This window comes from Thalassophryne amazonica, chromosome 1 (genome assembly GCF_902500255.1).
Source record: "Thalassophryne amazonica chromosome 1, fThaAma1.1, whole genome shotgun sequence".
Lineage (NCBI taxonomy): Eukaryota > Metazoa > Chordata > Actinopteri > Batrachoidiformes > Batrachoididae > Thalassophryne > Thalassophryne amazonica.
This window is the reverse complement of record NC_047103.1, coordinates 73,783,821-73,801,290: the sequence shown is the minus strand read 5'-3', so window position 1 is coordinate 73,801,290 and position 17,470 is coordinate 73,783,821. Positions and strand designations below refer to the sequence as shown.

The following is a 17,470-nucleotide window of genomic DNA, read 5'->3' as shown; positions in this document are numbered from 1 at the left end:
GATTTCAGGATGTAATGTAGCTAATATGCATATTAGCTACATTTCCATTCTGGCTAAAATGTCAAAGCACGGTCTTTTATACTGAAGGTCGTAAGTTTTCATTCTTCCTGTGGCCGTGACCTTTTGACCTCTGATTACATAAATTAAGTTGACCTTAAATTAAATTTCAGTGTGCAGGGGGATCTAGGCCATCTTTATCAAGACCTCAACTTCTAATATATCTTACAAGGAAGTTATTCAAATTATTATTTCCCGTTCCCCCAGGGCCCCCCCTCCAATACTTTTTTGCCGTTGTGCAAAAAAGTAGTTTGTAGGACTATCGGCATGAAATGTGGACAAAGAATTTAAAGTGTGTGCATGTGAACACACAACCACCACAGAAGGATGTTCCACCAATAGCAGCCCTCCATTCCCCAGTTTAAATTTAAAAGAGAGCCATACAGCATCTGGCAACTACACACTTTAATTCAACACGTGAAAGCAAATACAAAATAGACTGGACTCAATTTAATTTTTGAACTTAACAAAATCTGTTGTCTTTGTACTTAGTTTCATTGGAAGCATAATTTCCAGTTAAATGTAACGGCACTGTGCAGTTACAATGTGTAAAGGACACTTCACTCTTTCTGACAGCTTGTCTTTGCTAAATGAACCGTATCAAATGATGACATCACATTTTTGTTGTACACTGCATTTCTACTACTGATATTAAGTGTGGCAATGCGTGCACGTCTACGGATTTGTCCTCATCCTGTGGAGGCTTTACAAGAAGCTGTCGTGTACTTTGGACAAGATAAAGTCCACATAGGCAAGCTGTGATTTTTGGCTATATAATTCAAACAGAACCGATAAAGCACAGAAAATCTTTCCACTTTCTGATCATTAGGTGCCATAAATGTTCAGCTGGTGTCTGCATTGTCAGGTGAACAACAAAAACTTTTTAAAATTATGCAAATTATAAAATAAGACAACCTCTAGGTGCAAAGAGAACCCAACAAAAAGGTCGCAACAAAAAGGGCTTTAAAAGTAAAAGTAAAATATCATCCTAAAGCTGCTCAATAAGGTGCAACGAATATCAAGTCCACAAAGCTATTGCTAGGAAAAGGCACACTGTTAACAGAGTGTGTACACACACCTGTTGATGATTAGGTTAGAAAATTCATCATATTAAAAAACAGTGTTGAACTCTGTTTCATATCGGCAATGTACAGGAAAGTTGTGGTGTGCACACAAATTGCAACTGTGTTTCTCAATTTTCATTTTGATATTGTACTCTTATCAGATTTACAACAATCAGATGAGGGTGAGAAAACAAACTCATTCAGGGCTGCAGTAACGGCCAATAAACAGAATGCTCTTGGTCTTGTTATGTCTGATAAAGAAGAGGAATGGGTGATCTGCAATGAAGGGGCGCTGGATCCGAAAACAACGCAGCATCACGATGGCGGCTGTGGCGGCTGCAGCTTCGGTTCCCTCCTCGTTGACTTCCACACAAGCCTTGTGGACGACTTTTGACAATGTCAGATCATTGGTGGGAGACATACCTGTCAGCAGGAAGAGAAGACAATTTTATTTACTTTCAGACATGTGTGCTTCTTACCCTGTGTGCTGCGAAACAATACTGCTGGAACCTCAGTTTCCCTGGAGGAGTCAAAGTTCTATCTAATCTGCTTTTACTGATGATGTTTACTTATACAACCCCAAATCAGAAAAAAGTTGGGACAATATAGAAAATCAAAGTAAAAAATATAACAGTGCTAAAATACCCTCAGCCATATGAGCATTGTGTTTTTTTAGAATTTGCAGTTGTTTAATTAATGCGTACAATTTTGACATGTTCAATAAAGCCCCTCTATCAATCAAAAACAATATTTACATTTTAAGAGCGGAAGTTTGTAGATCAACCTCTATTTGTATAGATCACCCTCTATTTAGAATATATTTCCAAACCAGTTTTTGCTCAAGTCACCAAATCCCCCTTAGATGCTAAAAGGTTTGGAATTGAGAAGGTTTGTGGAACTGTGCTAACCCACTTCATACTGTGACTCTTCACAAAGGCCATTTCCTGTTGCTTGCTCTTTAAAGTTATTTGGGAATACATCTGATATGGTATAGCCATGTGACCTACCAGAGAAGTTACTTGCTGCCATGTCAAAAGCATCCACCATGCCCATGTTGGTCAAGACATCTTTCAGGTCAAACTTCTCCTCCATCTTGAAACGTGGCAACCCCACCTGGATTTCTGTTTCATCCATCATGTCTGGACGAGTCCACTCCATAAAGTTTTCAAAGGTCAGTTCTCTCTCCAGCTGAAGGAGATGCAACATCAAACATTAATTTGTGCATTTGTTTGGGAGCATATTAGGGGAACAAAGATTAGAGATCGGACAAAGTATCTGTCAAGTCACTCTGGTGGTGTGAACTCCATGTCAAGTTCAAAGTCATCTGAACAGAAACTGTTTATATGGAATTTTTATGGTCCAAGCACTTTATAGTGATGCCTTACATTCACCTATTCTCTCTCTCTCACACACACACACACACACACACACACACACACACACACACACACACACACACACACACACACAGCAACTTTGCTCTAAATATGTGGCAGTCAAGCTGACTTGAGATTTACTGTGTCAAGACACTTGAGAGAAACTTTACAGGAACTTGATCCGACTTCAGGTTCAGTTTTACCAATAACTGTAAAATTTAAGTGTCATTTTAGCATTTACACTATTGTGTAAATATACTTTTGAATGAAACCTGAAGTATGAGATAAAATTTTTACAGAAGTGTAAACAGTCTTGGAGAATAGCAATTTACACGCTGCAGTAAATATGTGTTGCTGGTAAGTGAGTTTTTTTGTTTGTTTTGTTTTTCAAAAATCTAAGTTTCTGAACAGTGTTATTTTGGTGACTTTCTTTTTTCCTTTCTCAGTGACCTCACTGTTCTATGAACTGTGGACAGATGCCTGGAATCTGCTTTTTTTTTTAAAGCTTTCAAATTTATACTTTGAAGTTGTTTTATTCTTTAAAACATTCAGACAATTACTTTAAGCTTATTTGACATGCATAATTAAAGGCTTATTGTTGTCAGCTGCAAAATCAGTCTGCCTTATCCGTTTAAAAACACCACAATGAGGAAATGAGGTTGAGCTTCAAATCTGAACTTTACAGCCACAATTTTACAAAAGTAACTGGCTAATATGATTAACACAGACTCCTGCTTTCCAATTTTAAGATTAAGAAGTAGTTGGCTAAAGATGCTTGTTAAAATGATTGTGGTTGTTATTTGCCGTGCAGAACTTAAATTATCTTAAATGTTCTACATTATTTTAAAAAGTATTCATGTGTATGTATCTGTATTTACGTGTGATCAGTGGCAGGACATTTACTGTGATGGAAAATGTTTTTTCCAGGTTCTCTAACTCCAAACACGTTTAAATTACTGAACGTGAAACTTTTTAGCTCTTAACTGCTGCATTAAAATGTAATCTGTTGAGATCACCTGCAACTGGCAGGAATGCAACATGAAATATTGCATTAACAAATTAGAAATTACAGCCATTTTTAGTTCCTTCCCACACTGAAAGCATTTTGTGGTTGGTAAGGTTAGTCAGACCTGACTTGTCTGATGCGCCTTGAGGCAGGTTTGTTGTGATTTGGCGCTATATAAAAGAGTGAAATAAATGAAATTGTGAAGTGTATGTACTGACACAAAAATAGGATTATTTTATTTTTATGTAACTGCCCACATCAGACGTCTGCGTAGGGCTTGACCAAGTCCCACAAAACTACAAGGACACAGAGTGGAGAAAGAATATATGAAGACAAATAAGCAAAGATTTGGAAACAGATTACGGTATGTACTTACATTTTTTTACGGGATTTCCCTGGTATGTATTTTTACTTGTATTATCTCATGGGTGTATTTGACATTGTATTTACCAATTGTAGATCCACAAACACGGGCTAAAAAGTGAAAGAACAACAGGGATGCCTATCAGGGAAACAAAAAGTTGCTGAAAATGACAAGCGGCCAGGCAGCAAGCTTGGACCCTACGCACGATACACCCTAAGCCAGATTTCATTTATATGCTCACAGTCTGGGTTATGCAGTCCTCAAAAACTGAGTGACTGTGCAAACAGGAGACTTGTGTGAGAAGCCACCAAGACAACTCTGAAGGAGTGATATGTTTCTGAGAGTGTCCCCGGAGAAACTATGCACAGGGCAACTTTTGTCTGTTGCATCAGCAGTTGGACAGCTTCATGGTGGAGTGGACAGTAAAGGATAAAAAAAAAAGTCAAGGAACAAATTTCTGCTACAGTTTGCCAGAAGGCACATGGGAGAGACTTAAGCCGAGATCGGATCTGGGTTTTTTTTTTTTTTTTTTGCATAAAATGCTTTTCTGTTCCACTAACCAAGGAAGCTTTGACTAGTGATGCAAAATGCAAAAGCTACACTCTGCACAGTTTCTCTCCATGTGAAGGATGTTCAATGCTACTTGAAAAGAGCACATTTTTTATTTGGCAGCATAGTGATGCACACCGAGTGGTCTCTTAAAGGGGCCACACTAAAATAATTTAATACTGAAAGGTAAAAATAATTTATTCAACATGAAAACAGTTCTTTAGAGCCAAAGCACATTACTTTCCTGTATTTCAAATTGTCATTGATATACTGCTTATAGTATATACAGTACAGTAAGTAGGTGCCCTACCTTCTCCAGACCTGATGTATCATCTTCAATTTCATTGGGCAAAAAGATGAGCATACTGAGGTCCTTCCCTTTGTAAGGCATCTCTAGGATCTGTCAACACATACAGTAACAGTGATCATTTATTGTGAATTAAATGAAATGGTTGTTACGGTTTAATGCTACACTGAATCACGATGGGATCCCAAATGCAAGCAGCCAGAACGTGAAGGTGAGGGTAAAAACCAAGGTGTTTTAATAAACCAAAATGACAGTGAATGGCAAAGGTGACCCCAGATAATCCCACGTGACAAAATTCCAAACATGCCACCAAAACACTTGGTGAAAGAACAAACAATGAGATAACAACAAAACAGCTGTCAAAAAAAATACAGCAGGGAGAAACACTTGCGAACAGGAATAACCAGGTGAAGTCGGACAGAACACGTGACAGAAACGGGACTGAACGTACTCGACCGGCAAACAACAGTGAGGAGGGAGAGTCTTATGGCCCAGTCACACGGCACAGGACAATTCCTGAACAAAGTGAAAAAAGTAAAAAATCACAATTAATTGAGAAAATGTGGACGAAAGAGCTTTATCACTGAATAGCCTGCGAAGCAAGAGTGCAAAAGGGACGAAAGAGGAAATTAACAAAACCTAAGCTAATGATCTTGACGCTTTAAATGAAATGCACCAAGAGCCCCAGCTGGAGAAGTGTGTGTCTGCATCTCTGAGTTCCAGGACTCAGCGATGGGATGGAGCTCATAGTGCCTGAGTCCTGGAGAAACTGCAAACAGAAGCTGGGGAGATCTGTGTGCACGTCGGTGGGACCACCTGCTCTGGCTCCTTGTCCAGAACAAAAGAGGAATCATCTCCTCATCAAGAGAATCCTCACTGTCTGACGACATGCTGCGCACCATCTTGCTCCAATTAAAAAAAAAAAAAAAAAACCTCTGGTGTGCCGTGGTCACTGCAGTATCACTGTATAAGGTTACTAAGCCATGCCATATATATTGATTTATAACAGAAAACTGTCAAAAGGGGGAATAAATCCAAGTGTAAAGATGATTGAATATATCAGAGCAGTAAATTGATCAGTGCATGTGAACGTGCATTGACTCACGTGCGGTTATTTCAACCAGCTGCAGCTGATCCACAACGTGAATTCTGCCTTCCAGAACAGCTCTTTATATAATCTTTTGAATTATCTACCTGTTGCCACATGTACATAAGGGCTGGACTGTCATTCCTACACTGATATTATATTTAATCAAAAATAATAAGCACACGCAGGAGCTGCTGCTGCTAATGCTGCATTCAAGTACCGGCTGAAATTAGACAACTATTTTGTTGTTTCAAATTCAGCAGTTGCTTGTGGCGAAATACTTAATTGTATCCATAAAAAAAGATTAATTCTTCCCTATATAAGGTGCCTGAGCCCACTGAAGCTGACCCACCACCCAGATAAAAAAGTCGAAGCAAGCAGGCTGAGTTTGCCCAGTAATTTCTGACGGTACATGAATGCAGCTGCAGTAGCAGCGCTCATGAAACGTTTTCAGCACTGTGTGAAAACATTCGAACGACTTCGAATGAAGTCAAACTAAACAATAACGTTACAAAACCTAAACAAACGATTAAAAAAACGTCAAGAACGACAGCAAAACGAAACACGGACGAATTGAGGTTTTCGTTGCCCTTCGTTCAAATTTTTCAAGTTTAAAAATCCTGACAAAGCACCAGCTGCAGGAATGAAGCTGCGCGAAGGTTAAATGATGTCAACGAAAGTCCAGATTTATTGTTTCGTTAAGGCTTCGTTGCCCTTAAGTGCCGTGTGACTGCGCGATAAAATACAACTCACCTAATTAACAACGGGTGTAACAAACGAGTGAACGGAAAAGCCGGAATACGAGGAGAAAATGAAGGGATACAAAATAAAACAGACAACTCGAGGTGAGTGGAAAATAAAACCAAATCATGAAATATCAAACCAAGACAAAGTGCAAGAAACTGTAAAAAACAAAACAAAAAAACAACACGAAACAGACAACACAATGTAGCAACCACACAAAGACAAAACAGTGCCAAAACCCGACATCTAACATCCCAGATTGCACACAGAGAAAACGAAGGTGGGGCATGAGACAAGCTTACAAAATCCTGAACAGAATGGCATAAAATACAACAGACCAGACAGTGGGAGGAACAACATAAAGACAGACACATGTACGGACGACATGACACACATGCAAGGGAGCAAACCCCACAGATGACATTTCCACACATCCACATGAAAGAAACAGACACCAGAAAGATCGCAACACACACACACACACACACACACACACACACACACAGGAGCTGGGACACACAGTGGGGAGCCATTCCACAACACGCTCATACACACACACACAGATGACAGTGAGAGGTAAGACACACTCACAAATCCACACACCAAAACACAAACACAGACAGGTGTGCTCACACACACTCGCACATGACTGACAGATGAGGAGGACAATCCATACACAGACAAGACCCACGCCACACAGGAGACAGACATGACCTTAACACATGACAGACTAACAGGACATAACACACAGACAGGGACTAACAGGGCACCCCCACAACCGGTTGACATTTTGTGCAATGAATAAAATCCTTACTTGGTTATCGATACGCGTGCTATTTGAGTAAAATTATGTGACTGTAGTTTCACAGTTTACCAATTGAATGATTCATTACCTGGCAGTTGATTTCAGGGATGTAGGTGAGAGGGAACTTCGCTTTCTGGTGCATCATCTTCACCCGCTTAGTGTCTTTCTAAAAAAGAAAAAAGAACCTCAGAGGCAAATCTCACTTTACAAGTTACTCCTCTGTGTCAAGTCTCAACATTTCTTTAACTGTAAATCAGTGGTTTCTCCTGCATGTATCCATCCACTTACACCTGTGCATGTCACACATTCCCTTATGAAAACCACACTGAATGAAAAAGCTTTGTCCACTTCCATGAAAGAGTTCATTCAAATACAACTGTAATAACCTGTGTTCACCACAAACAGTACACACTTCATAGAGGCACAACAACAAATACAAAGACTAACTATTTTGTCTTAACTTGAATTTGCACAGGTTTGTCGAGTCACTGGAATGACGTGGTGCCAAACACAAAGTGTTGCACATCACCACTTCCACCACACTGCAGAATGACATTGGGTCCTGGATGTCAGCCACCCAGACAGACTAGTCCATGCCCACTTCTCAAATTTAAACCATCGAGATCAGTTTCTTCCAGCTCAGTCAGCTGTTTATTAGCTAAACATACCTGATTAACTGATAGAAAATACAAAATGTGCAGTGCATTGGGTCCCAAGGATCAGGATTTGGAAACACTACTCTATCTGTTGCAGCTAGGTGACACATGGGTACCCACTTGGTCTGTTTTCTCCATTGTTGGGGTCCTCGACACTGAAAGACCTGCATGTTGAATTAAGTCCAGATACGTGTGCGGACTTTTTCAAGGTGTTTCTTCATTTTCTTTTTGTTCCTTTAGGGGTAAAAATAAATTGGGTGAAATTTCATGAGATTTGAAAAATATTACCCACTGCTGCACGGCCCCTGTTTTTTGTGACATGCAAGTGACATTTTGAGTTATGGACTGGATACATCAGTTGATTAGTGGCAGATTTTGTTACATCTGCCTCAAGTCGCATTTTTGAGGCATTGAACATCAACATGGACTTCTTCATCAAGGACCCCTCAGAGTGGGAGGAAGACCCGTCATTCCAGTCGTGACAGCAGGTTCTGGATAATGCTGCTGCTGTCAATGATTTTGCTGAGCGACGAGTTGCACTTATCCAAGATTATAATCAGACCGTAATGAAGGATGAACAGCGGCACCAATACCTGCTGCAAGTTGCTGAGTGGCATCAACATCAGTTCCAGGAGGCAAAGAAAATCGTTACCAAATGCAACTGCCCATGACTGTTTAGTATTCATCAAACAGGTGGACAAGTAATACTTTAAGGATTGTAGTTTCCATTGTATTTCATTTGTGAACAGGTACATTACTATTGCTGGTTTGCACCAATATGTTCAACCACTGCAATTTCCACCCCATGTGCAGCAGTGGTAAAAAAAAAATATATATATATATAGCCATATTGAAATAAAATTATGCACAAAACATTTTTCCATCAAGATGAAAAATTTTGTCAGGAAACACCTTAAGAAAGTCAAATTTTTATTTATAACATACTGTAGAGGACTACCTTGACCAAAGGACTAAAATGTCACAGCTGACATTTCCTCAAATGCAAGTGATACGCTTCATTTAAGTGTCCCCAAGTACTGTATGTTTCGGACTATAAGTCGCACTTTTTTTTTACATGTTTTGGCCGGGGTGCGACCTATACTCCAGAGCAACTTATAAATGAAAAATATACCGGTAGATTCTCAATTAATTACCGTAATAAAACAATTTACGTGACAGAGTCGCTCTATGTTTTAAAAATGGTCACCGGAAACGGAAATGCAATGCATCATGGCACTGTAGTATGGCGGCCACCCTATAGGTCACGCTGGTCATGATAACCAATCAGAGAACAGAACATTGGACGCGTATTCTCACCTCATCCAGACCTACCTGACACAGGCAATGATTGTGAAACAGCATGTGAAGCAGATGAACACGGTGCTTGCTGTTATTCCCGGGAGGGCTAACAAAACAGCTTCAACCCTTGGATATCAGTGTGAGCGGAGTGTTTAAGTTGACGCTGAGAGCTGCGTGGGAGCACTGGGAAGGAGCTGGCGTCGACACCACAGGGAGGTCATGAGCTGCGCAGGTAGGTGCTGCACGAACATCGGCAGCTGACACCTGGTGTGTACTATGGTCCACAGTGGGTAATGTGTCAGAAAAGAACCGTTCAGCGATGGTGCGGGTTATGGTTCGGCTCGCAATGTGGTCCGCAAAATACAAACATATCCGTACGGAAAATGCAGCTCACGAGAGGGCGTTCAAGACTTGTGTGACTGTTCCTGCGACTTCTGACTACCATAGAAAAATAAAAATTTCAACATTACTGATAAGACAACGGAGAAGGCCCGAAAAAATGCCACCAAAAAGAAAATCATACTCTGCAGATTACAAGTTGCAACTGGTGAAATATGCATCCGAAAACAGTAATCAAGCAGCAGAGAGAGAGTTTGGAGTGAGTGAGAAACTTGTGAGGGACTGGAGGAAAGCGGAGGTTACTCTAACCACCATGAAAAAAACAAAAAAGCTAATCGCGGGCTAAAAGCTAGATGGCCACAGCTAGAGGAACGAGTCCGCACATGGGTGCTCAAACAACGTGCGGCCAGGAGAGGGTTGTCAACACTGTATGTCCATGTGACTTAAAGTCCAGTGCAACTTATTTATGGTTTATTTTTCTTTATATTGGATATAGTGGCTGGTGCAACTTATACTCCGATGCGACTTATAGTCCGGAAAATACGGTACGTAGCCATTTGTTTGACACAAACGTACAACCCCAATTCCAATGAAGTTGGGATTTTGTGTAAAATATAAATAAAAACAGAATACAATGATTTGCAAATCCTCTTCAACCTGTATTCAACTGAATACACCACAAAGACAAGATATTTAGCGTTCAAACTGATAAACTTTATTGTTTTTGTGCAAATATTTGCTCATTTTGAAATGAATGCCTGCAACACATTTCAAAAAAGCTGGGACAGTGGTATGTTTACCACTATGTTACATCACCTTTCCTTCTAACAACACTCAATAAGCGTTTGGAAACTGAGGACACTAATTGCTGAAGCTTTGTAGGTGGAATTATTTCCCATTCTTGCTTGATGTACGACTTCAGTTGTTCAACAGTCTGGGGTCTCCATTGTCGTATTTTGCACTTCATAATGAGCCACATATTTTCAATGGGAGACAGGTCTGGACTGCAGGCAGGCCAGTCTAGTACCCGCACTCTTTTACTACGAAGCCATGCTGTTATAACGTGCAGAATGTGGCTTGGCATTGTCTTGCTGAAATAAGGACGTCCCTGAAAAAGACATTGCTTGGACAGCAGCATGTGTTTTGAGCAAATATTTGCACAAAAACAAAAATGTTTATTAGTTTGAACATTAAATATCTTGTCTTTGTTGTAAATTTGCAAATCATTGTATTCTGTTTTATTTACATTTCACACAGCGTCCCAACTTCACTGGAATTGAGGTTGTATTCTGTGTTTCAGTCAAGCTGATTTTGGAGGGTCCTGCACCCTACCCAAATGCAGTCCATCCTGTCTCTGTTCCCCCAACCTTATAAAACCAAGCAGCAGTTCCACAACTATGTCTGCAGCCACAAGTCAAGCTGTGATTGTGTTTGGACTCCACAATTAACTGCATTTGATTGTGTGATTGTAGCAACCTGTTGCCAGTTTGACCTTCAATTAAAGGCTGGAGTGTACATTTCAAAAACTGTTTGCCTGAATAGTTTGTGTTGTTAGAGCACTCCTCATTTTTTGTGTGTGCATGGTGCAATAAGCACTTCCAGTTGAAAATATACTCAGGAAGGCATTGTGTCTTCTGCTCTGGGGAGAACTGTGTCGTTTCTCTCTGCAGACACTCAAACCCCTGCTGCCGATTGCATTGGCAGCAGGGCAGCAGCAGTCTTCAACAGAAAGTGTCAGAGGTAACAATGTCACACCTCTATCTATATTATTATAGCCACATGGCCTCCGTGTGTGTGTGTGTGTTTTCAGGTTTTAAATCAATTATCTTTGTTAGTTGGCTATGTACCACAGGCTTTTAAGGTGGCAGTAATTAAACCATTACTTAAAAAGCCATCACTTGACCCAGCTATCTTAGCTAATTATAGGCCAATCTCCAACCTTCCTTTTCTCTCAAAAAATTCTTGAAAGGGTAGTTGTAAAACAGCTAACTGATCATCTGCAGAGGAATGGTCTATTTGAAGAGTTTCAGTCAGGTTTTAGAATTCATCATAGTACAGAAACAGCATTAGTGAAGGTTACAAATGATCTTATGGCCTCGGACAGTGGACTCATCTCTGTGCTTGTTCTGTTAGACCTCAGTGCTGCTTTTGATACTGTTGACCATAAAATTTTATTACAGAGATTAGAGCATGCCATAGGTATTAAAGGCACTGCGCTGCGGTGGTTTGAATCATATTTGTCTAATAGATTATAATTTGTTCATGTAAATGGGGAATCTTCTTCACAGACTAAAGTTAATTATGGAGTTCCACAAGGTTCTGTGCTAGGACCAATTTTATTCACTTTATACATGCTTCCCTTAGGCAGTATTATTAGACGGTATTGCTTAATTTTCATTGTTACGCAGATGATACCCAGCTTTATCTATCCATGAAGCCAGAGGACACACACCAATTAGCTAAACTGCAGGATTGTCTTACAGGACATAAAGACATGGATGACCCTAATTTCTGCTTTTAACACTCAGATAAAACTGAAGTTACTGTACTTGGCCCCACAAATCTTAGAAACATGGGTGTCTAACCAGATCCTTACTCTGGATGGCATTACCCTGACCTCTAGTAATACTGTGAGAAATCTTGGAGTCATTTTTGATCAGGATATGTCATTCAAAGCGCATATTAAACAAATATGTAGGACTGCTTTTTTGCATTTGCACAATATCTCTAAAATTAGAAAGGTCTCGTCTCAGAGTGATGCTGAAAAACTAATTCATGCATTTATTTCCTCTAGGCTGGACTATTGTAATTCATTATTATCAGGTTGTCCTAAAAGTTCCCTAAAAAGCCTTCAGTTAATTCAAAATGCTGCAGCTAGAGTACTGACGGGGACTAGAAGGAGAGAGCATATCTCACCCATATTGGCCTCTCTTCATTGGCTTCCTGTTAATTCTAGTATAGAATTTAAAATTCTTCTTCTTACTTATAAGGTTTTGAATAATCAGGTCCCATCTTATCTTAGGGACCTCGTAGTACCATATCACCCCAATAGAGCGCTTCGCTCTCAGACTGCAGGCTTACGTGTAGTTCCTAGGGTTTGTAAGAGTAGAATGGGAGGCAGAGCCTTCAGCTTTCAGGCTCCTCTCCTGTGGAACCAGCTCCCAATTCAGATCAGGGAGACAGACACCCTCTCTACTTTTAAGATTAGGCTTAAAACTTTCCTTTTGCTAAAGCTTATAGTTAGGGCTGGATCAGGTGACCCTGAACCATCCCTTAGTTATGCTGCTATAGACGTAGACTGCTGGGGGGTTCCCATGATGCACTGTTTCTTTCTCTTTTTGCTCTGTATGCGCCACTCTGCATTTAATCATTAGTGATCGATCTCTGCTCCCCTCCACAGCATGTCTTTTTCCTGGTTCTCTCCCTCAGCCCCAACCAGTCCCAGCAGAAGACTGCCCCTCCCTGAGCCTGGTTCTGCTGGAGGTTTCTTCCTGTTAAAAGGGAGTTTTTCCTTCCCACTGTAGCCAAGTGCTTGCTCACAGGGGGTCGTTTTGACCGTTGGGGTTTTACATAATTATTGTATGGCCTTGCCTTACAATATAAGCACCTTGGGGCAACTGTTTGTTGTGATTTGGCGCTATATAAAAAAATTGATTGATTGATTGAAATGTTGTTATTGTGGTTCATGTTAGTTTAACAGTGTTGTTAGTGTTATTGATTTGTTGTGTTTTTGTAGTTCTGTTGTCTCATATTGCCATTACCATGAGTGAGTTAAGTTTCATGTTGCTGGTTCCATGTCTGAAAACTGTGCTGCATTTGATGGGGAGGTGAACGTCTTGTGGTTAAGCGTTGGGCTTCAGACCAGAGGATCAAAACCCAGCCAACAGAAAAATCACTAAGGGCCCTTGGGCAAGGTCCTTAATCTCCTAGTTGCTCTCAGTGTGTTGTGAGCGCCTTGCATGGTAGCACCCTGACATCGGTGTGTGTGTGTGTGCGCGCGAATGGGTGAATGTGAGGCATAATTGTAAAGCGCATTGAGCTTATGATGCAGATGGAAAAGTGCGATATAAATGCAAGCCTTTCTGCATTCTAAGAATTGTTGAGGTCTAGCGTTTTATAAACATTATGGACGCAGACGCAATTCCAATTCATTATACAAGCTCTGCTTAATTTATTACCACCCTTGAAAAAATGTCAGCTACCTATTTTATAAACACTACCCAATCTAGAGCCAGTGGATCCCCATGAGCAACATGCTAGTTGACATATATTTGGACATAACACCTCCAAATATATTTTTGCTATATAGTCATATGCTGAAATGCTCTCTGTTTGCATGATGCATTTGTTTTGTTAGAACTTCCTTTGCATGATTTGTTGAAGCGCCTCCTCAATAAACTTTCCTCACACAGACGTTTGTGCTCCAAAATCCAAGTGTTACTTAAAAGAAAAAGATGAAAATATTGGGATTGTGTGTTGTTTGTCAGACAGCAGCAACTTTAAGCCATTCACTGTGCTCCGCCTGAAGCAGGGTCACTATAACTGGTACCCTGTGGGCCGTATGAGGCCTGGCCTCCTTTTGTGTGGACATGCTTTACCAGGCTGACTGGAGTAAAACTTTGAAGAAAAAAAAGTGTGTGTGCATGCACCCTGAGTCACACAAGAGAGACAGATAAATCTTTTCAAAAACTCAAACAAATAAAGGGACCAAATCAGTCTTTACCCTTTTCTTGTTCATTGCTTGGGGGTGCAAAATATTTCCAAAACCCACATTCAGTGACAGCAAATGACATTTTAGTGTATTTGTTTGTGTTTTCAGACTTGGTCGCTGCAGATACTACAGTCTTTGCTGCGCTTGATGCATTCTCGAAAGGCAAGGGGGCAAACAGTGGCAGTGGCTCTTCACTATGTTCACAGTGGAATAACTGAAAGATTTCTTAAAGTAGCCCAAAATAATCGCCTTTTCAAGATGTTTATCTCCTTTGTCAAAGGCTTTGCTTCTCCTTCTTTCGTTCAGCATGTGTGGACGTGGTCACTGTGCCAGAAATAAAGCCTCAGTCCCACCGAATAATAAACCATGAATAATGAGCTATGCATGGGTGTGTCAGCGATTATTCAAACAATGATCCACATTTTAAGTCGTCACATATCCGCTACTAAGGTGCCTTTTATGCCTCTCTGTATCTCACATGTGCCAGGTATCAGCCTCTAGTGAGCCACGACCGACGTCATTTGAGCCCCGTCCAGCTCGTATCGCCGCATATGATCCACGTCAGGCCACATATGATCCATGTAGCACCATGTAACGCAGGGTTGGTGCATGTTTAGGTATGGGTTTGGTCCAAACCTCCAGACCTCCCACACTCGGTCCCTTTAAAGTGTGGGTTTTCAATTCACAGCATCCATTCAAGATGATGTCACATTTTTTAAACACAGTCCAAAAAAAAAAACAAAAAACACTCCTGCACAGTCCGGCCAATGTGCGCCATGTACCAGGCTGCTGTTCACCTGTGTTCCAGAGTCATTCAATGCACAAGACCAGATAGGACTGAACAGCAAGTTCCTGGACAGTTGCCTCTGCACTTCTTCTCACTGGCTTTATTTCTTCCGCGGCTTATACAGTCATTTTGACACCATGATCCAACTTTTAACTTTGTGTTTGTCCGTTAATGAGTGCAAAATCGCTCTTTTGTGAGCTGGCGTTCTGCCTAAATGATCATTTTGAGGGCGAGTCATTGCGTCAGTGCGCACACACAGCGGAGGTCATCTGATCCATTATAACAAGATCTATCATAAACATACTTTTATATCTGATTATATAGAATGAATTAACATGCAACTGTTTTACCAAGCTATTACAATAACATTACAAATAATTACCTTTTAAGCTGTTTCAAATACGTTCTCCACCTCAGTGCACAAGAGAGAGAAGAAAAAAGCTCCAAAGGTCCTCTGTGATTCCAGAAGCGATTAGAGGTGTTTTCTACATCCAAGCTCTGACAGATAATGATTAATGCACGACAAAATCATTATTTTATATACAGCGTCCAGCGCACAAAGCAGGTGGAACTGTAGTGTGCAAGAGGGCTATGCTTGTCCAAAAGAGTCTCTCCGGGCCAGGTGCTCAGTTATCGTCCTCACCACACACATACCTCTAAAACCCCCGTTTGTCCTCGTAGTATCTCATACACAAACTGCCCCATGCTGCTGTTGCTAAATTTTGAACTGGTTGAAATTAGTGCCATGCTCAGAGATAAGCCTCGTTAGCTAAATATTCTGCCTCTAAGAGCCTCTCAGAGCCTCTATTCTCCCAAGATTGTTGAATACCTCCTCTCGTACGAGGACTGGCTCATGAGAACTGCATATTATTCAACAGCGATTATTCAAACAATGATCCACATTTTAAGTCGTCACATATCCGCTGCTAAGGCGCCTCTATGTGCCTCTCTGTATTTCACATGTGCCAGGTACCAGCCTCTAGTGAGCCACGACCGACATGTCATTTGAGCCCCGTCCAGCTCGTATCGCCGCATATGATCCGCGTCAGGCCACATATGATCCAGGTAGCGCCATGTAATGCAGGGTTGGTGCACGTAACAACTCGAGTTGTTTCTGGCACAGTGGTCCCCTCCAGCCATGCTGAAAGAAATGAGGAGAAGCAAAGCCTTTGACAAAGGAGATAAACGTCTTGAAAAGGTGATTATTTTGGAACACTTTACAAAATCAGTTATTCCACCATGAATGCAGTGAGGAGTCAAGAGATGCCACTGTGGTTTGCCCCCTTGCATTTCCTGAATGCATCACGCACAGCAAAGATGGTGGTATCTGCGAGTGAGTCTATAGTGTTGCCTTCATGCAGCCTTACCTTGTTCAATTTAAAATCCTCATCACATGTCTCATTCTCCTTGAACTGACTGTCCCATTTGCCTTTGAAGTAGATTGCATTAACCAGCACCAGCTTGGTCAGACTGTCCAACACACCCTGGACCAGCAAATCCTTGATTTTCCCTGATAAACAATATTCATGCGTCACTACAAAGTGGATTATTCATGGCCAATAACAGCAACATTCAAAGGTCTGGTCAAGTTTACTGGTACAACTCTGGCACAATTTGAAGCATAAAAAAATAATAATCAAATTCTTACTATTAAATAACGATAAAAATATTCTCAGCAAAATTTTTCAAATTTGGAAACAAAATTATATTAGCAGTTATATGAGCTACTAACTGTCTTTTTTTTTGTTTTGTTTCAATCTTTATCATCAAGAGTATCTATTCAAATTAACAGGACACTTAAGAAAGAATGAAAGCACTGAACCGTATTAACACCAGTGGGTTTGGTGCATCACTAAATAACCTTCCTTTCCAAAATTAATAAATAAATAATCCTTTCCATGCAAAACAAAAACTATATATATTTTGCAAATACACATAACTTACTCCATAGTCATTTATAGCTTTATAGATCCATTTGTACACATGCAATGTATTTCCCAGATTTGTGGATCACTTCTTGTTAGTTTATATACGTATGACTATCCATCCATCCATTTTCTTCCGCTTATCCATGAGCCAAATCTCATGACCATAGATCGATCGGTAAATCAAGAGCTTTGCCCCCTGCTCAGCTCTCTCTTCACCACGACGGTCCGATACAGCGACCGCATCACTGGAGATGCTGCACCGATCCATCTATCGATCTCACGCTCCATCCATCCCTCACTCGTGAACAAGACCCCGAGATACTTAAACTCCTCCACCTGAGGCAAGGACACCCCACAGACCTGAAGAGGGCAAGGCACCTTTTTCCGGTTG

At 40.7% G+C, this 17,470-nt stretch overlaps 1 protein-coding gene across 1 annotated transcript in view; it reads right to left on the bottom strand.

Moving 5' to 3' along the window:
• Positions 1-445: 445 nt before the first annotated feature.
• The window catches only part of LOC117511793 (leukocyte elastase inhibitor-like), a 54,175-nt gene continuing 37,150 nt past the window's right edge, over positions 446-17,470 (bottom strand). Inside the window, exons 6-10 of the mRNA XM_034171710.1 lie at positions 16,519-16,661; positions 7,448-7,525; positions 4,727-4,816; positions 2,129-2,309; positions 446-1,544 (exon numbers count right to left, since the gene is read on the bottom strand). Coding sequence (XP_034027601.1) covers positions 1,318-1,544; positions 2,129-2,309; positions 4,727-4,816; positions 7,448-7,525; positions 16,519-16,661 — 719 coding nt within the window. The 3' untranslated portion in view covers positions 446-1,317. The remainder of the gene's footprint in view (positions 1,545-2,128; positions 2,310-4,726; positions 4,817-7,447; positions 7,526-16,518; positions 16,662-17,470) is intronic.